The sequence below is a fragment of the Zeus faber genome (genome assembly GCF_960531495.2).
Source record: "Zeus faber genome assembly, chromosome: 19".
In the NCBI taxonomy this organism is placed as follows: Eukaryota; Metazoa; Chordata; class Actinopteri; order Zeiformes; family Zeidae; genus Zeus; species Zeus faber.
The window spans coordinates 24,288,059-24,314,241 of NC_137206.1; the positions used below are offsets into that span (position 1 = coordinate 24,288,059).

The window sequence follows — 26,183 nt, forward strand, 5'->3', positions numbered from 1 at the left end:
GATGGGGATGTCAGGGATTAAATTTGGCGGGCGAACGCCGTGAGTCCTCCTTTGGTTGATACATACAGTAAATAAAAAAGATATCGAAGGGGTATATGTTTCTACATAGGTACTAATAACTTTGAGGACTCCAATTTATTCTCAATCGTCAGAGCGAACAAATTTTTTGTTGTGCTGCGGTCAAGTGAGCTGCAGCTCCACTTGCTGCTGTTTGATTCCTGTTGCCCGACCATTAGTGTAATTATGGTAATAAATACAGTACGATACAATTGATATCTCCTGTCCAAGATAGATAGAAAGATAGACAGATAGATAGATAGATAGATAGATAGATAGATAGATAGATAGATAGATAGATAGATAGATAGATAGATAGATAGATAGATAGATAGATAGATAGCACCACCATGTAATTTAACTGTGTGTTACACACATTTAGAATGTCAAGATGTTCTATCAGTATCATCATTATTGATTAAGGCTTTTTACAGTGGATCTGAATCTGAAATTTGGATAAATGGATGAAAAACAAATACTACAAATTGTCTGACAGTGATTCGATGCTGTTTAGGTAAGAACATCAACAACGAGATGTGTCTTGCGCACTTAAAAGTGTTTTATAAATAAAATACGATAATTATAGTATTTGTATGTTATCTTTAACCACTGTATATAATAAATAATTCCAAAAAATCCCACATTTTTGCATTTGAATAAACCCACAATGAAACCTTGTTTTTCAATTTGTTTGAGAGCAATGGTGGCTTTCCAGTGCTGGTTCCAGATAAGTGTGTTCACCTGGACCTTTCGTCAGAATGCAGCAGAGAACCTGATCCTGGATCTACTGTGAGCCCACCAATCAGCGGAATTACTAAACTATAGCCAATCACAGGACAGAGCCAAGGTCATGTGTATTTGCTGGTGTGGATGGTGATTAGACGGCCCAGCGCCATGGGACGCTTCTATTGCGAAAGCAGATGTGTTGGGAGTCATGTGAATTGAGCCTTGTTGTAACATAGTTTTGCCATTTAAACGCAGCACACTAGCCAACCCTTCCCACGTTGTTTCAGTATATACGATAGTTTGTGTTGAAATACGATCATTTCGAAGTCGCAGTACATCATTGCTATATTTTCCGTCCGGCAACAAATAGATAAAGAAGCAGATTATAATCGGGTTAAGGCAAAATTCAGAGTATTTCAACTGTCGAGCACCTTACTCCGATTATCTTCATCAAATTCAACTCAAAATAGGCTCAAGCACGACCCTGTGCACAGATCTGGATTTGAAACACCGTAACCCAGATATGATCGGAAACGGAGTAGGTTTTTTTTTTTTGTTTTTTTTTAACCTGTGCTGTCAGCATGCTGGGCATACAACACAGAGTACTTGTGCCATTGCATCAAGGACAGAGTTAGTCTGCAAGTGGAGTTCAAGTTATCAACCTGCAATGCAACTCTTTATTCATTTTTAAATCGACACCATGTATTGAAAAACAGTTAATTAGGTCCAGAAAAACTGGAGCTACAACTGGTGACGTGGCCTCTTCCTGTCATAGTTATGGCAGCAAATGAGGGAGGAAAGGCGAGGAATGCCACAACACGCAGCCGCAGGAACAGAACCCAGACCGTGGGCGCCAGGCACGGACCGCAGGCCCCGGATTCCGGGCCCCGCGCCGGCAGGCCGACACCCCGCCTGAAACGCCGGCCCTGCATGTGAGCCGGCGGGACCCTCATGCCCAACCCTACCCTGCATAAGGGCGAGGACTGCCCCACCACAGCCGACCAGACGCCCCACCCGGCGTGAGCACCGATTGCCCATCCATGTAGCAGAGTGTGCTCAGCACGGGGCATCTAGATATTAGAGAGTATGATAAGGGAGATAGATATAGTGAGATACTGAATATAGACGGGGGCAAGAACCCAAATGGAGACATATTCATTAAAGTGTCCTGTACTTCCTGTCGATAACCCAACTACTCCACTCGCCATGTAAACTCGGGTTTTTCCGCAATCGCATTATTCCAAAAAGCATGTAAACAACTTCAACGCATTATTATCCCATTATCTTATATTATCCAGGATTATTTAGCTCAATCGGGGAATCTAGTGCATGTAAACATTCATGAGTCAAATGTACTTCAACTTGATTGTTTTGGATTCCTGTGAGGCCTACGCAGGCCTATGCAGACGACTGCATCCTAATATCCCAACCTCCTGTTGAATAAAGAACAGCTCATTCCCGGGCAGATGGATGAAGAGTCACAACAAAAGCGGATATGAGGAGGCCGTCAAGTGTTCTCTATTCTACCCAGTAATTTTTTTTGCATTCGACCTGGCAAGGAAATTAAATTTGAAGAGAGAGAGAGAGAGAGAGAGAGAGAGAGAGAGAGAGAGCGAGAGACAGAGAGAGAGAGAGAGAGAGAGAGAGAGAGGGTGTAGTTCCTTCCAGCTCCGATCACATAGTGCAGACTATTCGCAGGTGGTGCACAGATGGTGCACACATTTCGCCTGCTTGTGGATGTGAACCTCTGTTGCTTATGCAAAATCTTGCATTGGTGTAAGTCACAAGTTTAGAAAGTGTGCGGGAGTTATTTCTCTCTACTTTGTAATTTATTTTCTATGGACCTCCCAAAGGAGAAGCCAACTGTTACCATTTTCATGTGGCCACTTTATATACTTTAGTAAACCCAGCGGTGGAAAGACATTAAGAAATTGTTGCCGTCGGAGGAATACAGACATATCCCCTCCCACTGTCCCTAATTAGAGGTAAAATTGCACTGTAGTGCATTTTGGCCCGTCTCAGACTGGTATACCTGTCAACGTTGGGCTTTGAAAATCCTGTTAGGGGTCGCCACAGCGGACCATCTGCCTCCAATATCTTCTGTTCTGCTCATTTTCCTCCCTTACACCAACCACCTGCAAGTCCTCCCTCTCCACATCCATAAACCTTCTCTTTGGCCTTCCTCTTTTCCTCTTGCCTGGCAGCTCCATCCTCAGCATCCTTCTCCCAATGTAACTCTCATCTCTCCTCCACACGTGTCCAAACCATCTTTCCACATAACTTTTCAGTTATGTGAATGACAAGTATTATTTATAATAATAATAATAATAATAATAATAATAATAATAATAATAATACAAAAAATTCTAATCTATTCATTCCTTTTTTTTCCATTTCCATTATTTGAATGTGAAAAATAATTGACCACCAATCCCCTCTTATGAGAGGGAAGGATATAGTATAATCTCCTTGGCAGAGTTAAAAAATAAAATAAAATAAGCCCAAACAAACAAACTTTGCAGTGGTGGTTTGTTTTGATTTGTACTGCTCTGGTGCCAGTCTTTACCCAAGCAGTTTGCTCCATCTCATCTTGGGTAGACTGGACCACAACACTACGTAGAAATATCGATGGAATTTATCCCTCATGCATCACCTTGGCCCTGTCTCCATCGCTTTTTAAAGAATTGCGAAGACGGAGTACCATTTGTGGAACAGATGCAACAAGGAATACCGGACATTTTGAAAACTTTATCTGAAAAACAGTCACTTTTTTTGTTTAAAGTGCATCTCCAGACTTTGACCCAACCTACGTTGGAGCGGTGGGCAGAAGGTAGACCAGTTCTGGAGTGATGTAGTGGTGTCTGGAGCGTGATGTAGGCATGCATGTTTTTTGCACGCCTAGACATCCACACTCCACATGGTAAGTGGCAGTTAGGTTTAGCTGGTGTGTGTGTGTGTTGCTTTGAACAATGGAAACCAAAGAGCTGCCATCAGAATCAGAGTCGGTTTTAATTTCGGCAGCCCCATTTACATATACCAGGAATTTCTTCTGGTGTGGTTTGGTGCACTTCAGCTCAGACCATAAGCATTAAAAACCTTAACAGTCTGAAAAAAATGGATATAAAAATGCAAATAACCAAAAATAAAATATACAAAAAAAACAAATCATGCCTTCAAAATAACCTTAGGAGTACGAATACAGGGGAAAGAAACATTTACTACAGTTTTCTTACCGTAACATGAGTAGCAGGTTGCTGTTTTTGATCAGAATAAAGCCTGAAAAATATGTTTAAATGGCCATAAAAATGTCCCATATTTCTCATCATCGTCATTCATGGACGACACTGGCGGATGCCAGTTTTGATCTTGTCAACCTGGCAACCCTTGATGGCTAGTAAGTAGCTTCTGCTCTACAGTAGATCTCAGATCTTTAACCTACGCCTTGAAGGTTCTTCCCTTTCCTGCAGCTGCAGCCTGTACAGAAAAAATCTTTTCAAGGACTCAGGAGTCGGGAGACCTCAAGAGCCCTGAGTCACCAGCGATGATGCATGCGCCTAGAGCCAATCTTCTACTCCCAAACAGATAATTACTGTGAATTAAATTATGTGAAGGCATTGGGCATAATTCATATTGATTCATTTACAATTTGAGCAAAATAAACTATTTTGACAGAATTGACAGAATGACGCCCAATTGCATCCGCAACTGGGATCAGAACTGACTCTTCTGACTGTCCTTACACTGACTGAATCAAAAAGAACAAAGAGTCTGAGAAAATTGAACAAACCTTATTTTTAAAGCTGGGGCCGCGTTACGTGATTTTTTTTTTCTCCAATGAAGAGATTGAGCAGCGCACATGTAACGACTGAAATGAGCAGTTTTTCAGTCTCTTCTGCACAAAACAATAACTGCTGTCTGTGAGGAGCACACATCTAAACAGAGAACATACAAATACAGTTTTGTGCTGCTCCAGCACTATCTTGTGATTTTTTTGGCACCAAAACAAACATGGATGCCGTACAGCTTGTAACTGTGGTTGTTTGTGCAGCGAACTTGCAGCGCTGACATTATACACTGATCAGACCCTTCATGAGTCTGACACTGTCCATCAGTCACTCCTCCATTTCAGAAGGCCACACTCCTACATGCCCACTTCCTGCTTTCTTTGTTGAAAGTTGGCGCTTTGACATGTAGACACCACATAAGACTAGGCCCGATAAAATCAAACATTTTGATTGAATCGTGACCTGGCTGATCAGGATCGTGTTGAGACAGATTTGATTCGTTCACTCACACATATCGATGACAGCTACGACTCTACATCCCTGGACTACCCTGAACTACCCTGGACTACCCTGAACTACCCTGGGCCTCCCTGAACTTCCGCAGACCAGCTCTGAACACCCTGGACTACCCTGTACCACCCTTGACTACCCTGCACAACCCTGAACTGCCCTGGACTACACTGCACTACCCTGGACTACCCTGTACTACTCTGAACTCCCCTGGACCACCCTGTACTACCCTGAACTACCCTCTGCTGCCCTGAACTACTACGGACTACCCTGGACGACCATGCACCACTCTGTACTACCCTGCATTACCTTGTACTGTACTACCCTGAATTACCATGGACTACCCTGAACTACGCTGGACCACCCTGAACTACCCTGGAATGCCCTGGAGTACCCTGTACCACCCTGGACCACCATGTTCCACCCTGGACCAGCCTGGAACGCCCTGGACTACCCTGTACCAGCCTGGACTACCCTGCACTACCCTGAACTGCCCTGGACCACCCTGGACTACACTGCACTACCCTGGACTACCCTGTACTACCCTGAACTACCCTGGACCACCCTGTACTAACCTGAAATACCTTCTGCCTCCCTGAACTACCACGGACTACCCTGGACAACCCTGTACCACTCTGTACTACCCTGCATTACCTTGTACTGTACTACCCTGAACTACTACGGACTACCCTGAACTATCCTGGACTACCCTGGACTACCTTGTCTACCCTGGACCACCCTGGACTACCATGAATTGCCCTGCACTACCCTGCAGTATCTGGACTACACTGTAGCACTCTGGACTACCCTGCATTACCTTTCACTATCCTGAACTGCCATGTACTACCTTGTAGTACCCTGAACAGATCTCAAATTGTTGCCAAATGGGCCTTTGAAAACCACATAATGTGGTCCTAGCTTTACTGAGCCACTCCTAAAGAGCTGACTCTCCAAAAAAGAACCAATATTTTCATCACTCATCATCATCATCATCCACACCTCTAAACCTTTAATTTTCCATGTCTTTCTTTCTCCCTGCCTTCCTTCCTCCCCTTCCTTCCTGCAGACAACCCCAGCCTGCTGAGCCACGTCCCCGTCACCGTTCAGGTTCTGGACGTCAACGACAACGCTCCAGAAATACCGACGGACGAGGAGGTCATCGTGTGCGAGAGCTCCAAGCCTGGACAGGTGAGGCTCTCTCTCTCTCTCTCTCTCTCTCTCTCTCTCTCTCCCTCTCTCTCTCTCTCTCTCTCTCTCTCTCTCTCTCTCCCTCTCTCGCTCTGTTTTTTTCTTTCAGCACTTCATTCCCTCTGTCTCTCTCCGCCAAACTCCCACGTCTCTCTCTCACACTGTTCCCATCACTCTTTATTTCAGTTCTCTCTCTTTTTCTCCCTCTCTCACCTTCTGTTCCCCATCTCCCTCGCTCCCTCTCTTACATCTCCCACCTCTCTACCTCTTGCATCACATTTCCCACCTCTCTCTATTCCCCACCCCTTTCTCTAACACCCAATCTCCCTCTCTCTCCCGCCACTTCTATCTTTTTATTTATGTTCTTGTCCATCCCTCTCTCTTCCCCCTCTTTCTCTCTCTCTTGCTCATCCAATCTCCCACTTTTCTCTCTCTCTATTCCTATCTTTCTTTATTTATCTCAATCGATCTCTCTTTCTCTTTTCTATCTCTCTTGATATCCGTACATTCTCTCACCCTTTCCTCCAAACCCCATCCCTCTCCCTTTCTCTCTGTCTGTCCTTCCCTCTTCCCTCAGATCCCTCCTCTCTCTATCTTTATACTTCTCTCACACCATTCACATTTCTCTTTCTCTCGCTATCCCCTCCATCCCTTTCTGTTGCTCTCCCTCCTCCAATGTCCCGCCTCTCTCACAACATTCCCGTCTCTATTCATTTATGTCATTCTATCTCTTTCCCTCTCTGCTCCCGTCCCCCACCTCTATCTGCCTCTTCCCATCCCCGATCCACCTCTCCCTTTCGCTCTCCTCCAACCTCCCACCGCCCTCTTTCTCCCTCCATCCCTTTTTATGTCTGTCATTCTCGCTCTCTATGTCTCTCCGCCCCTCCATGTCTCCTCCAATACCCCATCCACCCCTCTCTCTCTCTCTCTCTCTCTCTCTCTCTCTCTCTCTCTCTCTCTCTTTCTCTCTCTCTCTCTCCCCCTCCCTCCCTTTCTCACTCTGTCACTGCCTTCCCACCTTACATCCCACCTCAGGTGCACCTACAAGTGTATTCACCCATATACAAAAACACATAAACACACACACACACACACACACACACACACACACACACACACACACACACACACACAAACACACGTGCACACCCTCGTAAGGTGTACGCCCTCACACACATGCACACCCTCACACACACGTGCACACACCTGGGAGGAAAGGTGCTGAGAGCGACGCATTATCTCCACTCGTCTTCTCCCCAGCTGTCCGGAGCGCATGCATAATGCAGCGAACTGTTGTTTCCTGTTGTTTCCTGCAGTGCTCCGAGGAGGTTTGGGCGGAAAAGCACTAGAGGGAAGAGCTGCTTCATCAGCAACCATTCCATACAGTTTCAAACTGTTCCAAACTGTTCCCTACAGTCCCAGGCCTTTCCAAACTGTTCCCATCCGTTTCAAACCGTCCCTAACTGTTCCTAACCATTTCAAACGGTTCCAAATCGCCCATGACCATTACTAACCATTCCAAGCCTTTCAGAGCTGTTACCAACCATTTCTAACCATTCCTAACCATCCCAAATCTCTCCAAACCATGGCAAACTGCCCTTAACATCCTAAACCATTCCAAACCATTCCTAACTGTTTTAAACTGTTCCAAGCCATTCTTAACCAGTCCCAACCATTCCAAAACCGTTCCAAACCCTTTATAACCGTTCCCCTCACAAACCATGGTGGCGCCCCCTCCCCAAATCAATCCAATTTGGTTCTCAGAAGCTTTTGATTCTTTGGAATTAGGAGGCATTGTGGAGAATTTGGCAATCAGTGGTGTGGAGATATCTCAAAGGAAGGAAGGAAGGGTGGGTGGGCAGAGGGAAAGATATAGGAGGAGAAAATGGAGGAAAACGCAGCACCGATGTTTTATGTACATAATATGTACATAAAACGTTTCCTCCATTTTGACTTGACAGAAATAAAAAGATTATATACACATATTATGTGTATATAATATTTTTATTTCTGTCATTCTCGCTCTCTCCACCCCCTCTCTCTCTCCTCCGATCGCCCAACTCCCTCAAAAGTATGATGTTACGGTTACATGATATAAAATCTACTGTGTGGTATATAACTCAAGGTCAAGCCTTTAGTGAAGTTATCCGATTAGATTTAGAATAACACCCGAGTTGTATCTCATTTGTTATTATTATTATTTTTTTACCTAAACCTTATTATTCGATCGCCGGTCGTGAACCATAGCGATCGGCATCAGAATATTTCATTCTACTCTCTCAATAACGGATGGATTTTAATGAATCATATGGGATGACTGCTAATGACGCTGATGAAAAATAAAGCTTAAATAAAAAATACAAATGGCAGAGTTCTCCTTTAACGACGAGACAACGGACAGCATCTCCCAATTGTAGATAAAAGCCGGATTTGTGTTGAAGAGATGATTAACGCGGCTAAGCGAGTGGATTCCATGTAAATTCTTCCAGATTGAAATTGCAACCGAATAAAGTCGGATAGCGAGTCGTTTGTTGTTTGTTTTTCCCCTTTTGGACATGCTTGGGTACGCCGTTTGAAGTGCGAGCTGTGAGAATCTATTGAGCTGGCAGTTGCAAGTGGCGACAGAGGCCATGGAGATAGTCCCCGCCAGATCCTCTTCAAAAAACCCCCAAAAAACCCCAAAATAACAAACCCTCACATAAAAGATGGATTCCTGCTCCACACTATGCATCCCAAGCACTTAACCACACCGTGTGTATTAAGTATTTAGCCTCCGCGCAAGGACACGGAGAGTTCTTCTCAGTGTCCTCATTTATTATATTTGCAAGAGGGAGCAGCGTTCAAGAACGTACTCTCCCATCTCCGTGCTCGGCAGTGTTTGTTTTTTTTTATTTTGTGTTCAGTGTGAATCCCAGCCAGCTCGTCACTCTGGAGGTGAACGCACTGCGGCCCGTGGACCTCCTGACAGGCCTTTCCATCACAGTTGACAGCCTCTTTCACCATGCTGTCTGTAATAACAATGATAATAATAAATATAGCTGCAGGCAGCAATGCGTGGGGTCCAGGTAAGTCTGTGTGACGGTGTGACGTAACGATGTTCAAGCCCTATTCGCAATACTGAAGTATTTATTAAGGTCAATGTTATAACTAACTACAATTCAAGATGACATATAACCAGGGCTTCATTTGTGCCAGAACATGATCGAGGACCTCCCAGATCGGAACCGGCGCCTATTTGATGGGATCCGGCACCTAATTTGAAATGTCAATCACATACCTGTCAACCCTCCCGTTTTTCCCAGGATTTTCCCATATTTTACCACGTACCCGCTGTCCTCCTGTTTAAATATTTTCCCGTAAATTTCCGGTAGTTTAAACCTTTCTAAAAAATTAAAAATAAATAAATCTTTGGAATGGGCTGCTTCTTCCTGTTGTTTTGTGGTGTTTAACAGTGGTTGTCACTGTGTATGTGTATGTGTGTATGTGTGGATGTGTATTTGGTGCTCCTGCCTGTGGTGGTTTTCTTGGCATTCATGTCAGTGATACTGTGCAAAAAATTCACAACAGTTTCATTGTAGCAGTGTCTCTTGGCCGGAGTTGCACAGCATCTGTGTGTTCATCCAAACTGTAATTAAGCGTTGTGGACAGTGCTATAGCCGTGTAGTGTCTTTTACTCTCTGCTGGGACAGTTAATAAACTACTTGTACATCAGGAGCTTGTGCATTTTATTCCCTTTTTTTTAAAGACCTCCATCTGAGCAGCCGCTACACACGCTGTGAGTTGGCTTGCTCACTAGTCTGCTGTGTTTTCACGTTACCAAATGGTAACGTGAAAACACAGCAGACTAGTGATGGTGGACAGAGGTCACAGAAATACTTTTTATTCTTACTACTACTACTACTACAGATATAGTCCGAAAGGGATCAAACTTGGACCACAGCGTGTGTGGACTGCGCCGAATACAAATCCTATTCATTCGTGTCCATGGGATAGGCGGTTTCTGAGCGCCAGACACTTTGACCGGTGATAATGACAGAAGAATAATAGCAAAAACAATTGGGTTCCTGCCCTTCGGGTGGGACCCCTAATAACGGTAATTCCCACTGTTTCTGATCCATACAATGCTCTGAAGTTAAAAGATTTATTACATGCAAATTTCTTGCTTAGATTGACATTGTGAAAAATAGGAGTAACTTCACCTATACCGATAGATAGATGGATAGATAGATAGATAGATAGACAAACATATACATATATACACATACAGTATATACACACACACACATACAGTATATATACGTATATATGGCAGAATAAGTTAAAAGTGATACATACTAGATAAATTGTTATACTTTGCGCTGATCCATTCTCCCATACCTAGCGAAAAATGTACAGTACTGTAATAATGTTCTGAAAATACTTAAAGCCCCCTGGACCGCCCCCTGGCTCCGCCTTAAGTTACTCCTGTTTTTGAAAACAGTTGTCATTAACAGCTATATACAGTAATTATTATTATATTTCAGTTTGAGTTGCAAATGGGTCCTCGAGGCATCAGGCGTCCATACATTGTTCCCCGACATCGCTGGCTGTTGTTGCATGCTGTCTGTTTGTTTCGTTTGAGTTGAGGTGTTGTCACGGGTGTTGTCAGAACACCCTTGTTATGCTATACATATGATGATCGAAAAGAAAAGACAATCTTCCCCTCGACACTGTTATGTATCCGTGTCCCGGGGGCAGCGCTTCACACTTTTCAGTTGACAGTGGTATCTCCCGGTATGTTCGAGATGTTCCTGGTTGAAGTCAAGTCAAGTCACATTTATTTATAGATCCCTTAATCACAGGACGGTCTCAAAGGGCTTCACATTTCACATATAGATCAACCAAGGAAAGGCATCCCTCTGGCCTTAACCTCCGCCTGGGGAAGGACAGAATGGAAGAAACCTTCTGACGGTCCACAAAGGTGGACGGCTAGGCTTCAATGGATGCCGAGTTAGCAATGTTATTAGCATTATGTTACAAGTGTTTGGTTATATACTGTACTATTATGTTTAACTATGCTCAATAGTAAAAATAATATCCACACACACACCCTCCCCTAAATTTGCAGAATCGGCCAATCCTGTCGTCATAATATATAAAACACAAAGACACACTCAATATTTCTGACTTTGTGCAGATGAAAAGTCTGGTGAAAGCGCATCAGTGCCACACCAACACACAGATACACACAGATACTTTTATTGTAGATCAAAACCGGCTCATAGAAGCTGGGACTATTAGGTCATGTTGGCCCTTGCTGGACCTTGCTATCCTCAGGCTCTGCCTGAGCCTCTTACCAATTAAGGGTAACAAGCCAGCAAAAGTGGCAGTAGGGTTGCCCTGAGAGTACCCCTGTCACCGTTTGATGCCAACTCCCCCCAGAAAAAGCCAAATGCTCACAAATCCCGGCTCCCAAAAGTCGAGGAGGGAGGGCCGTAACGTGGCCAGCTGCTTGCAGGTCAAAGGAGTTGTTTTGACGAGTCTGCAGACCAATTACGATTAACAAATCATGACACATATATCAGGAAGTAGGCACGTTGTCTGCATTGGATTCAATTAGGGTGACAGCCCGTTTTAAGCGGGGCAGGGCTAAGTGAAGGTTGCAGATGGTGTTGTCTGCGAGTAGTGCCGCTTTGTTTACAAAGCTTCTTCTGCATAACAGGTGATCCAGACCATCACGGCGGTGGATAAAGATGATTTCGCCAACGGACTGCGGTTTTCCTTTGCCTTGCCGAGCCAGATGCCAGCTAATCCCAACTTCACCCTCAAGGACAATGAAGGTAATTAAAGTGATCGATATGTTTGTTTGCATTTCTTTATTGCGTTGTCATCTCCGCTCTGCTCCCCTTCGGGCACAGATTTCCCATCCTCTTCCTTCGCAAACAAAGCCTTAATAAGCCTGACCGATTTCCACCCACCTCAGAGGTAGAATTCGGTAAATATGTACATGGCTGATTGGGGAACGTTGACATTCGGAGACCCACATACCGTTGGGGCGTCTGAAACACAACAGTCACACGGCTTTAGCATGTTTACCCATTGTGCGGCCAAAAGGATTACTTGCCTTAGCCGTGTCTTCCCAATCTCTCTCTCCCTCCCTCTGCGTTTCACATTATTGTGCGCCGTTAAAGGGCCAACGATGGGTTGTGTTACTATAGCAACAGCCCCCTCCCAGGTGGATACCTAGCCCAAAGGTTGGTCTTCGTCTGCAATCTCGGGGCTTTTAAAGCTCTCAGCCAGAAGATCTGTGCGACCCCCATTGAGAACAGCTCACAGCACTCCAGTCGAATCTCCAGGCGATTGAAAGCGATGGAGAGATAAAGATAGAGGGAAGAGAGGAAAAAGCGAGAGAGATGAGAGAAATAAATGTGATGACGAGAGATAAGTCTGTTTAGCTCTAGGTCCAGTGGCTTCGCCCGGGCTGAACCTTTTTCTTGCCTAATTCTCCCTTCCTCATGGAGCAAGTTAGAATGTTCTGTATTAATATAAGTAGCACTCACCGTACCCCTGCAGTTCAGAGATGTAGGGGGGGGCAGCAATGTCTCAAAGCTAAAGTGGTAAAACGTCTGAAATGTTAACTGGTTGTGTTTTTTCTTGAGGCATCCAGTGCATAACCATCTTAGAGGTAGTAGTTTTTGTGTCTTATCTCTGCGGTTGTCTTTTGGCTGAATAACGGAGGTAAGGCTTAGAAACCATGTGGGGCTTTTTCAGGATACATTTGTCCTGCCAACAGTCTGGTTGAACGCTTTTTAATGTACTGCCAGAGCGAGTGAAGGTCACGCGTAGCTGTATCTTGACGTGACCCAAAACACTGTCGCCAAAGTATGGAATGGGCACCGATCAGTTTTCAATTGCAAATGTTTCTCTGCCTCACCTTTCCCCCAATTTGAATCCCAATAGAATGGCGATTAATTACATATTTATCTGAGAGATTTCGAATAAATTTTGCAACAGAGACCAGGCCAAGACGGCAGAATTAGACATTACCATACGCATGCTCTATGTGTACAGTGGCAACAATGTGGAGTCTCGGGGAGTTGGTCGCACTTTGAAAAGTTGACTTAAAACACTCGCTTAAGGGTGCTAAATCTGCACCGCTGAGCTTGCAAAGGGGTTTTGATCAGATGGTTTTATGTTTGAGCAACTGTAAACTTTCTAACCCCAATGGCAATGACTGTAAAATCAAGGCTGTGGGCTCTACTCTACATATTATACTGTAGAGACATGTGCTTTGCCAAAATGTAGTTATTGAACATTTTGGAAACTGATTTTCTGTCATTACATTGCAGAACGCCATGGCTTTCCATGGGAAATCCAAGTGTCAGCTTGGATTTCGCATTTAAAAAAATGGTTGCATCTGTATGTAATCATCCTCTCCTTTTTTTTCTTAATTTTGGTGCGATGAAATTCTGGCAGGGGACCATTTCCGAAGGCATATTGGAACGATCGCCTATCTTCTTTCAAAGGATGGCAACTTGGGGGAAGCATCGCTAGACTAATGCCGCCTTTCATTCTGGTTTTTAACCCCCTGTTGAGTCCCAACCCACAGGCTGTTGTTTTTCTCAAACGTTGGCCTGTAATATAATCCCTTGTGGGATGGGCCAATTATGTGACATGACATGGAAATAAAATAAAAATCACCATCATTCAATCCCCCCGGGAGAATTGAATTAATTCTAAAGAACGACTGTCTCGCAAATTAGTCATAGTACAACTTGTACCATGAAGTAGGTACTTTTGGCGGAAGGTGGGAGGACAGGCAGGGATGCATTGCTTTGTCCATCGCAAAAAGCCGCACAGCCATATAATAAAATAAAGGAAAAGAGAAACACCAAGTAATATATGAATATCCAGGACCAAACTAAGGAGTAGATCAGTTCAGACCATGTGCAGTGGAATATCACACCATTCCTTAAGAGGAAAAGCTCGAGTTCTTTGAGGGATGAAGGAGGTGTAAATGTACTTTGCACTATTTGCTTTGAAATCTCTCATAAATGGTTTACTGATGCTCTGATCAGGTGCATTCTTTGCACCGTAGGGTGTGCCTAGTCTTGAAAACGTATTCAATCATGCAGGGCAATCATTGGCCCCAGATGACTCCTTCAACATGTCTATTCATACAATCACGGATCCCCCACCCTGTTTGGTACAGTTGGCAGCAGAATTTGCGGATGAAAGGCATGTTCTGGCTGTCTCCAAACGTAAACCCGCCTGGATGTAGATGACCTCTCAGGACAAACTTGCATTACTTTCTTTCCATTGACGAGTGGTCAAGGTGTTGAACTACTGACTCCAGTTTCAGTTATTGCTTCTTTGCGCCTTGGCCCAGTATACGTATATATAATATAATATAAATAAGAGGTTCCTGAATGGTGGCGCTGACATAACTCATATTTGTGAATCTCACTGCATGTCTTTTTGATTGGGACCGGGTCACAGAGTCGCTGATTCAATAACATGGTATTTGAGGCTGAATTTGAGGTCGGCATGTATCCACTTTCCTGAAACCACAGAGACTGGTTTTGCCGTCGAAATCTGGCCACCTCGACACAAATACACAAATCTGCCATTTTTGTAACTGATTCACCTGCAGTCAGTGCACCAGCTATTTGGCCTCTTTGGAACTCTTAGTTGTCTCATGTTGGGTTAGGGCTTGGTTTAAAAACACACATATCAATGTGCTAATTGGCAATCAACCTCATGTGACTCAACATTGCATCTAGCTGCATTGGTTAATTTAGATTAAATTACAAATCAAATAAAAATTATACAAATTTTTCATGTTCATTTTTCCACACTATTCTTTCCACAATTGCTCATCCACGTGTCACAGGCATTTATCTGTGTTTTTCTGATTTAAAAAACACACTAGGTACTGTATATAATATATATATATAATTATATACGGCTTAATTCACCACAGAATGTATCTTAATGTATGGTTATTTTCCCAGAGAGGAGGATGTTCGAAATTCTTTCTTCACTATGTTTTGGGGGGGGCTATAGCCTATACCAACGTTTATTCAATTTTGTAACATTCAAAGCAGTCACCTCTTATTATTGAAAAAATGAAATGAGTTGTTTTCAACAACATGAAAATGCTAGAGAACTGCATGGTTTTACCCACACACGATGGCAGTCTTACACGGCAAGAGGATAACGAAGCGGCGTCCGAGATGAAATCTCATTTCGTGACGCGGCTCGTACCTGTGATGTACGTGCATTATGGGACAGGACAGGAGGCAGTTGACACAACAACAAAAAATTCTGTATGATCGGCCCGTCCTCGGAATTCTGAGAAAGCGAAACTCCTGTGGCGCACTTTTCCCCCGTGCATGCGCACATTCTGCTTGCTCTACCATTTGGAAAAAAGTACCGTTCGTTTTTATTTCATTTTGAATGTTTTGAATAGGCTATAAATATTTTAAGAACGTACAAAACAAAAACAATATTTTACTTGTTACTGTTGACACGGATAACACGTCGACAGTCGGTTGATTCGTCTACACATTTTAACACCGATAGTATGTACTCTGTCACCAATAAAATCTTACTGAACTGTAAATACTGTACAGTGGCTCAAACCCTGTGCTGGACAACCTGCTTCCGCTGAGGTTTGCAAAGAATCTCAATATTTATGAGCGTAAGGCTTCCCCATCATCGGTGCCAAAATGCATGACCCAGCGCTGAACTACTGATTTCCTATGCAGCAATCATTGACGCCCCAACCAGGCAGCTGCCGTGGCGTACCACTAAATATCTACCGCAAGTTGCGTAAATCTGACCCGAGGCACGCTGATCCTCCTCAAAGCGCTTCCCAAATCACTACCAACGACAACACCGCTTCATGAGCTTAAACAGGAATGAATGGGATGTAATTCACACAACAAGGAGGATGTTGGAGTTCAGAGCTCAAACACAGTGCGTTGGTTCGTCTCATTGCAAATGCATTTTCCCTCTTCTCCCCTTTCTCAAACCAGACAAGTCCTTTGTTCGTTTCCTTTTCCCCCGGCTTAACTGCTTTAAAAACACCTTCTCCACCTTCGTTTACACTTTATCCCGAACCGCTAAGGCGCAGCCAGCCTCAGCCTCAGTCGCCGAAGTCGACTCTGGTTGTTTGGCTCGGTCTATTTCTTTTATTTTTATTTTTTGCTCTCCCTGGCATCCAGGAAGGCTTCTTAGGTCCTTTCTAAAAAAGTTCTGTTCCTGTCGCCGCGTATTATAACTTAGCTCCCAGTGGCTCGGGGTGAGAGAGTGCGAGATTTTGGGGGTGAGAGAGAGAGATACTCAGCAATGCACCATGCTGTTGACTCCTGTGTCTGATAATTAAAGTAAGCTCTGCCCCACCCAACTCCACAGCAGATTCTTTCTTTCCTTTGCTGTGGACTGACAGTCAGTCACTGGTCTGTTGCAGGGCCTTATATCCCTCTCCCTCTCTCTCCGCCCCCCCCCCCCCTCTCCGTCTTACTCCGATCTGTAACTCTCTGGTGACCTCTTTTCCTCCCATTTATTTTACTGTGGGTGCTGTTGTTGTCGTGTTTTTTCTGTCCTGTTGTGTTGTCGCTATTGTCGTGTTGATTCTGTGGTCGCCGTTCTCGTTTAGCTGCTGCTGTCTTGTACACAGATCAGCAACAACATTAAAAACCACTGACAGGTGAAGTGAATAAAATAGCTTATCTCATTCCAACAGCACATGTCAAGGGGTGGGATATATTAGGCAGCAAGTGAACAGTCAGTTCTTGAAGTTGATGTGTTGGAAGCAGGAAAAATGTGCATGGTAAGGATCTGAGCCACTTTGACAAGAGCCAAATTGTAATGGTTGACGACTGGGTCAGAGCATCTTCAAAACGACAGGTTAGTACCTACCAACAGTGATCCAAGGAAGGACAGCCGGTGAACTGGCGACAGGGTCATGGGCGCCCAAGGCACATTGATGCACGTGGGGAGTGAAGTCTAGCCCGTCTGGTTCGATCCCACAGAAGAGCTACTGTATCACAAATTGGTGAAAAAGTTAATGCTGCTATGATAGAAAGGTGTCAGAACACACAGTGCACCGCAGATTGCTGCGTATGGGAGCAGTCAGAGTGTCCATGCTGACCCCTGTCCACCTCTGAAAGCACCTACTATGGATACGTGAGCGTCAGAACTGGATCATGGCGCAATGGAAGAAGGTGGCCTGGTCTGATGAATCACGTTGTCTTCTACATCATGTGGATGGGCGGGGTTAGGGTGCGATCCGATGGAGCATCTGTGGGATTTACTGGAACAACAAGCCTGATCCCTGGGAGCCCCACCTCACAACTTCCAGGACCTAAAGGATCTGCTGCTAATGTCTTGGTGCCAGATACCACAGGACACCTTCAGAGGTCTTGTGGAGTCCATGCCTCCAAGGGTCAGAGCTGTTTTGGCAGCATGAGAGGGAGCTACACAATATTAGTGGTTATTAGTGGTGGTTTTTATGTTGTAGCTGATTGGTGTAGTTCCTGATGTTGTTTTGGCTGTGTTGATTCTTTTGCTATTGTTGCTGGTGTCGTGTTGTTGCTGTTGTTGTTTGATGCAATGGTTGTGATGTTGCTGCTGTTGTTGTGCTGTTACTGTGGTCGTTGTTGTGTTGTTGCTGTTACTATTGTTTGTGCTGTTGTTGCTACTATTGTTGTTGCTGCTGTTGTCGCGCTGTTGGTATTTTCACTGTTGTGTTGTTGCTGCTACTGTTGCCGTGCTGTTGCTATGATAGCTGTTGTTCATGCTGTTGTTGTTGCTGTGGTTGCTGTTGTTAGTGCTGCTGCTGTGATTGCTTTTGTTGTGTTTTTCGTGCTGTTACATTGTTGCTGTTTCATTTATTTGTGCTGTCGCTATTGTTCAAGTTCAAGTTCAAGAGATTATTTGTCACATACATACACATACGGTCGTACATATATGCAATGAAATGTCGTGCTATATTGTGCTGTTTATTGCTCTTACTAATTTTGTTGTTGCTTCTATTGTTGTGTTGTTCGTGCTGTTATCGTTGTTCGTGTTGTTGTACCTGCTGTTGTGCGATTGTCCTGCTGTTGCTGTGGTCGCTGTTGTTGTGTTGTCCTTGCTGTTGTTACTGCTGCTATTGTCGTGCCCTTGCTGCTTTTGTCGTGATGATGCTGTGGTCACTGTTGTTGTGCTGTTGCTGCTGTTGTCGTGCTGTTGCTGTGGTTGCTGTTGTTGTGTTGTCTGTGCTGTTGCTGTGGTTGCTGTTGTTGTGCTGCTGCCGCGTTCGCTGTTGTCATGTTCTTCGTGCTATTGTTCCTGTTACTTTGGTTCTTGCTGTTGTTGTGCTGTTGCTGTTGAAAGCATTCTTTTTATTAGGCAAATGGAAACAAAATTGAAATTGTCGCCCTTTCCCTTCAGAGGCAGAAGTGATATGACTGGAAATTCACATTTCATAAATAACTCATTATTTGGAATTGTTTATCTCTCTCTTTGTGTCTCTCTCTTTTCCCTTCTGTGTCTGTCTTGCACTTCTTTCTCAGTCATGATCTTTTTATTCTTTCTCTCTCATTACAGGTTATTTAACAGTTGTACATTTAAAAACAAAGCCCCATTACTGTAACTTCACCGTCAGGGATTTTTCAGTCGCTTTGTTTTATGCTTTTTTTTAATGTTATTTTTTACACCATCCATTCCACTGAAAGCCATTGCTTTTACTTTTTTGTTTTAACCCCACTACTGCCACATTGCTATATGCACTGCTATTATTGTACTTACTTAAGCACAACTGCCATCTGATGAAACAATAATAGCAATAAAAAATTTCATTTCATTAAATCAAGTTAATAAAAAACAAAATACAAAATACAACAAAAAAAGTAATCTTATCAAACCTTAATATGAAATCGAAAAAATGTTTTCCAACAATAACAGTCCAATAACAATAGTCTTGTTAATAGTCAATCTTATGTTACCTCATGTTACAACACAGCAAAATAAAGTCTTATCTTGATATCAAAACATAAAGTCCTTTTCCAAACAACCACTATCGAATAATAGTAACAATAACAATAAAGTCTTATGTTATAATAATAATGATAATAATAATAAAAATAAGAGTAGGAATAATGATTATAATCTTAACCTTTTAACTAACATTAAAAGATGGCTATCACATAGTACAGTAACAATCAAAGCAAACGAGCAAAACAAAATGCATTTACAAATAGAATATTTTATCTTAATATCTAATCAAAAAGTAAGTTCTGCATCCAGGGCTGCATCAGAACCAGTCTGCGGCTATGCAGGACTCACTTCCTGGGAGCTGGAGGTGCTAAATGCACCACAGTAATCACAGGTCAAGGTGTTTTTCGAGTCATACTCAAAGCCATTCACGATGGAAAAAAAAAAAAAAAAACAACAACAACAACTGGAATTCAAGATTCAAGATTCAAGATTCAAGATTTTTATTTGTCACATACATATACATACTTCCATACATATATGCAGTGAAATGTAATGCAACGCACCCGGTGATAGCACACAATAAGTCCTAGGAAAAAGTACAAAAATAAAATAAAATAAAAAGTAGAAAATTCATTTCTAATAGACCGACTAACTGACTCCTAAAACGTAATACAGTAAGTGGAATACTTATAGAATAAGATAAAAAATATATAGAATAAAATACAATAAAAATAAATTGAAATAAAATGGAATAGATAGAGGGAATATGCCTATGTATATACAGATATGTGCATTTAAAGTGGCATGTGAATTAAAGTGGCATGTGAATGTGAATAGTGTGAGGTAGTGTTTGGGATAATACAGCACAGTATACAACAGTACGGCGCAGCAATACGGCATCACGAACAACCCTGAACAGTGATACAGTATGCGGTACAGTATGCTACATACAGTACAGTAGGTAGTGGAGCCTAGTGCATGGCTCAGTTAGGACCCCTGGTGAGGTCAGCATTGACAGTTCTGATGGCTTGAGGGAAGAAACTCCGTCTCAGTCTCTCTGTTCTCGCTGCGTGACTGCGGAGGCGCTTGCCTGACCGCAGCAGCTGAAACAGTCCGTTGTTGGGGTGATGAGGATCCTTCATGATCCTACGGGCTCTGCTACTACACCTCCTGGTGTATAACTCCTGCAAGGGGGGGAGGGTAGTTCCAGTGGTACGTTCAGCTGAACGCACCACCCTCTGCAGGGCCCGCCTGTCCTGGGCAGTACAGTTCCCAAACCAGGCAGTGATGTTGCCTGTCAGGATGCTCTCCACTGCTCCAGAGTAGAAGGACTTGAGGATCCTCACCGAGACCCGGAATTTCCTCAGCTGCCTGAGGTGGTAGAGACGCTGCCTCGCCTTTCTCACCAGAGTGTCTGTGTGAACAGTCCATGTTAAGTCCTCTGTGATGTGGACTCCCAGATATCTGAAGCTGCTCACCCTATCGACAGAAGTCCCATTAATCCACAACGGCGCGTGCGTCCTCGATTGTGATCCACGCCTAAAGTCCACAATCATCTCCTTGGTTTTGCTGACGTTCAGGTGGAGGCTGTTGTCCTGGCACCAGAGTGACAGGTCAGCCACCTCCTCGCGATAGGCCTTCTCATCGCAGTCGGTGATCAGGCCCACGACCACGGTGTCGTCAGCAAACTTGATGATGGTGTTGGAGCTGGACCTGGCCACACAGTCATGTGTGTACAGGGAGTACAGTAGGGGGCTGAGGACGCAACCCTGGGGGGATCCTGTATTCAGGGTGAGGGAGCTTGACATGTACTTCCCCACCTTGACCACCTGGGGGCGGCCTGTGAGGAAGTCCAGGATCCAGGTGCACAGCGGACCATTCAATCCTAGCTCCATCAACTTGACAGCCAGTCTGGTGGGAACTATGGTGTTGAAAGCTGAACTATAATCAATGAACAGCATTCTCACATAGGCCCCCTTCTGGCCATCCAGGTGCGTGAGCGTGGTGTGCAGTACCTGGGAGACCGCGTCATCCGTGGATCTGTTCTGCCGGTACGCAAACTGCAACGGGTCCAAGGTGCGGGGGCTGGAGGCGCAGATATAATCCTTAATCAGCCTCTCGAAACACTTCATGACCACCGAGGTGAGGGCCACCGGACGGTAGTCATTCAGGCAGGTTGGAGAGGCGATCTTCGGGACAGGAACGACGGTGGACCTCTTGAAGCAGGATGGGACCACTGATTCAGCCAGGGAGATGTTGAATATTGTGGTGAACACCGGAGCTAGCTGGTTAGCACAGGTCTTCAGTACTCGTCCAGATATGCCATCTGGGCCCACAGCTTTCCTGGTGTTCACCCGCATCAAAGCCCTCCTGACCTCGTGCACGGACACTGAGAGTGCGCGCTCATCCCCAGCGGTGTAACTCCAATTAGCCGGCGAGCTAGCGGTGCTGCTGCCAGACTCGAACCGCGCATAAAAGGAGTTCAGTTGGTTGGCCAGGGAGGCGTCCACACTCGTGGCTGGGGAGGAGCTGCTCTTGTAGTTTGTTATTGTTCGCAGCTCCTCCCACAAGCGTCTTGTGTCCCCCCGCTCCATCTGCAGCTCCACGGTGTCTCTGTACGTCCGTTTGGCGTCCTTCACCGCCCTCCCCAGATTGTAAGACGCCGCTTTGTAATTGTCCATGTTACCAGATACAAGTCCGTCGTTGTAAGCGGCCGTGCGCGCATTCAGAGCGCAGCGGATGGATTTATCAACCCATGGTTTCTGGTTTGGAAATATCCGAACTTTCACCGTGGGAACGATTTCATCCGCGAGCGTAGCCACGAAACTTACTACAGCCTCCGTAAACTCGCTGACGTCACTTGAACTTGTTTGGAACATGTCCCAGTCTACGTCAGTCAGAGCGTCCTGAAGCGCAGCCTCCGATTGGTCCGTCCACCGCTTCACTTCCCTCGTCATCACCAGATCCCGCGCGATCAGAGGCCTGTAAACAGGATGCAGCGAGATCGCGGCGTGATCTCATTTCCCGAAAGCAGGAAGCGAGACGGGCTTGTATCCGTTCTTGTAAGGAGTGTAACAATGGTCCAGAGTTCTGTCTCTCCTGGTGGCACACGTGATGTGTTCAGCCATGTTTCCGTCAGACAGAGGACGCAACAGTTCCTCGTGTCACGCTGGAATTGAATCCTCGCTCGAAGTTCATCCATCTTGTTCTCCAGGGACTGGACGTTAGCAAGAAGGATGCTTGGCAGAGGTGGACGGTAAGGTTGCGTCCTCATTCTGACCCGAATGCCGCCTCGTTTACCTCGGTGCTTCCTCCGTGGGCCGGCTCGTGGAACAGCGGCTCCATTTTTGTTGTTGTAGTTGTTGTTGCGAGTGTTCCCGCGTAGGATTTCCGCCGGCCACTCTGCTCCCACGGATAAAAAGTCCCAAAGTTGTTCGTTTAGGGAAATTTTTATATCCATGAGTGCATCGCGGCCGTATGAGTTAATTGTTGATGTTTTTCTGGCGAACATTGTGATAAAAAAAGGAAAAAAATACTAAAGAGTAAGAAAGATGGATGCATGGAAGGATGCTTTGTCGTCTTCTCACCCCCCCCCCCCACCCCCCCCCCTCTCTGATCGGGTTGTCTGTCACATTGCGATGACACTCGCTTCTAAAAAGGCAGTTAAATCTGGCTCTGTGATCTCTAAATAAAGTGGATACTTAAATAGATTGATAGATTGAATTGATTTGTGAAGATGTCCTTCCTACAGTATGCATACACCCAGCGCCGCGACATTCTGGTTAATCAGCCGTATTGAAAGCAGAGTTGTCAGGGCGCTAATTAGCCTCCCTGTCATGTTCCCATATTATCTGCTGAGGCAGCAGGATTTGAGCTAAACATCTCACACTGGGTTTTGTTCAGAAAGCTCTGAGCCGACACTGGTGTTTGACTAATAATGTCAGAATTTGTTAGGGTTGTTTTTTTGGGGGGGCTCTCAACTGAAAAGTTATTTGTTATGATTTGTTATGATTTGTTATGGTTTGTGTAAATAGACAAGAGGAAAGTAAAATACTTGCTTAGCTCTACACATTTCATCGATGTGATATTTGCTGCAGGAAAAGCTCAAATGAACAACAACAACTTGGATAAATGCATGGATTTTTGGATGGTGGATGGTTGGGTGAATGGTTGGATGGTTGTGTGAGTGGTTGTGTGAATGGTTGGATGTTTGGGTGAGTGGTTGGGTGAATAGTTGGATGGTCCGGGTGCATGGTTGGTTGGATGGTTGTGTGAATTGTTGGGGTTGTGGTGGGGTAAATGGTTAGATGGTTGGGTGAATGGTTGGATGGCTGGTTGAGTGGTTGGATGAAGGGTTGGGTGGGTGGTCGGGTGAATGGTTGGGTGCATTGTTGGAGGGTTGGATGAGTAGTTGGATGGTTGTGTGAATGGTTGGGTGAATGGTTGCATGGTTGAGTGAATGGTTGGATGTTGGGGTGAATGGTTGGATGGATCGGCGAATGGTTGGATATTGGGGTGAATGGCTGGATGGTTAGGTGAGTGGTTGGATTAATAGTTTGATGGTTGGTTGAATGGTTGGATGGTTGGGTGAGTGACTGCGTGAATGGTCGGATGGTTGTGTGAATTGTTGGGTTTGTGGTGGGGTAATGGTTGGACGTTTGGGTGAATGCTTGGATGGCTGGTTGAGTGGTTGGATGAAGGGTTGGGTGGTCGGGTGGTCGGTGAATGGTTGGGTTTGTGGTCGGCTAGATGGTTGGATGTTGGGGTGGATGGTTGGAGGGTTGGGTGAATAGTTGGATGGTTCGGGTGCATGGTTGGATAAATGGTTGGATGGGTGGTTGGATGGTTGGGTCAATGATTGTAGGGTTGGGTGAATGGTCGGATGGATGTGTGACTGGTGGGATGGTTTGGTGGGTGGTTGTGTGGTTGGGTGAATGGTTGCATAGTTGAATGACTCGTTGGATGTTGGGGTGAATGGGTAGATTAATGGTTGGACCATACAAACATCCATGTAACCATTCACCCTGGTTGGGTGAATGGTTACATGGATGTTTGTATGGTTGGATGGTTTGTGTGGTGGTTGGATAATTATGTTGATGGTTGGATGGTTGTGTGAATTGTTGGGTTTGTGGTGGGGTAAATGGTTGGACGGTTGGGAGAATGGTTGGATGGCTGGTTGAGTGGTTGGATGAAGGGTTGGGTGAATTTTTGGATGTTTGGGTGAATGGTTGGATGGTTGGGTAAACGGTTGGGTGAATGTTTGGAGGGTTGGGTAAATGGTTGGGTTAATGGTTGGAGGGTTGGGTTAATGGTCGGATGGATGGTTGGATGTTGGTGTGAATGGTTGCAGGGCTGGGTGAATAGTTGGATGATTCAGGTGCATGGTTGGATGGTTGGATTAATGGTTGGATGGGTGGTTAGGTGGTTGGGTGAAGGGTTGCATGGTTGAATGACTCCTTGGATGTTGGGGTGGATGGTTGGATGTTGGGGTCCATGATTGGATGGTTGGATGGTTGTGTGAATGGTTGGATGGTTAGGTGAGTGGTTGGATCAATAGTTTGATGGTTGGTTGAATGGTTGGATGGTTGGGTAAGTGGCTGCGTGAATGGTTGAACAATATCTAATGAATGGTGAACGTGCTGGTGCATGGTTGGATGAATAGTTGGGTGGATGGTTGGATTAATTGTTGGGTTTGTGGTGGGGTAAATGGTTGGACGGTTGGGTGAATGGTTGGAGGGTTGGGTGAATGGTCAGATGGATGGTTGGATGATTGGGTGAACGTTGATTGATTGGGTGAACGGTTGGAGGGTTGGTTGAATAGTTGGATGGTTCAGGTGCATGGTTGGATGGTTGGTTTAATGGTTGGATGGATGGTTGGGTGAGTGGCTGTGTGAATGGCTGGATGGTTGTGTAAATGGTTGGGTGCATGGTTGAGTGAATGGTTGGATGTTGGGGTGAATGGCTGGATGGTTGGGTCAATGGTTGGATGAATAGTATGATGGCTGGTTGAATGGTTGGATGATTGGATGAGTGGCTGCGTGAATGTTGGATGGTTGTGTGAATGCTGCGGTGAATGGTTGTATGGATGGGTGAATGGTTGCATGGTTGAGTGAATTGTTGGATGGTTCAGATGCATGGTTGGATGAATAGTTGGGTGGATGGTTGGATTAATGGTTGGATGGGTGGTTGGATGGGTGGATGAATGGTTGCATGGTTGAGTGAATGGTTGGTTGGTGGGGCAAATGGTTGGATGGTTGGGTGATTGGTTATATGGTTCGGTGATTGGTTATATGGTTGGGTGAATTGTTGGATGCATGGATGGATGGATGGGTAGACTGACTGACTCACGGATGGATTGTTTGACGCTTGGGTCGTGGATGGATGGATGGATGGATGGATGGATGGATGGATGGATTGTTTTGTTAGATAATAGACCAGTAGTAGTAGTCATGACCATTCTGTCGTCTACTAGTAGTAGAACTCTATTCATCCCCATAGAAGCACTGGGTTGTACAGCAGTGAAAACAGTAATAACACAAGATCAAAAACCACTCAAAGCAGTTAAATAAAACACATCATAAAAAGTAAAAAACATAGAGTACATGATATTTACCAAGCATGGTTGGGTGGTCCAGCTGATGTGACCTTTTTCTATGGGGGTGTAGCAGTTAAATGCCCGAGGGTACAGAGGAGCATTTACGTTTGTTGCATGTTTGAGTGAATCGTTGGATGTTGGGGTGAATAGTTGTATGATTGGGTGAATGGTTGGAGGGTTGGGTGAGTAGTTGGATGGTTCGGGTGCATGGTTGGATGGATGGATGATAATAGATAGACCAGTAGTAGTAGTAGTGACCATTCTGTCTGTAATGAGTAGTACTGTAGTACTAGTAGTAGAACTGTATTTCGGCTCATGGGTATTTGAAGCAGCTCGTGAGTATCCACAGGGTGGAT

The 26,183-nt window shown here is 44.8% G+C and overlaps 1 protein-coding gene across 1 annotated transcript in view; it reads left to right on the forward strand.

The window, feature by feature from the left end:
• LOC307245044 (cadherin-18) overlaps positions 1-26,183 on the forward strand; it is a gene marked incomplete at both ends in the record, with an annotated part of 124,598 nt that overhangs the window by 77,628 nt on the left and 20,787 nt on the right. Inside the window, 2 exons of the mRNA XM_080020455.1 lie at positions 6,145-6,266; positions 11,968-12,085. Coding sequence (XP_079876581.1) covers positions 6,145-6,266; positions 11,968-12,085 — 240 coding nt within the window. The remainder of the gene's footprint in view (positions 1-6,144; positions 6,267-11,967; positions 12,086-26,183) is intronic.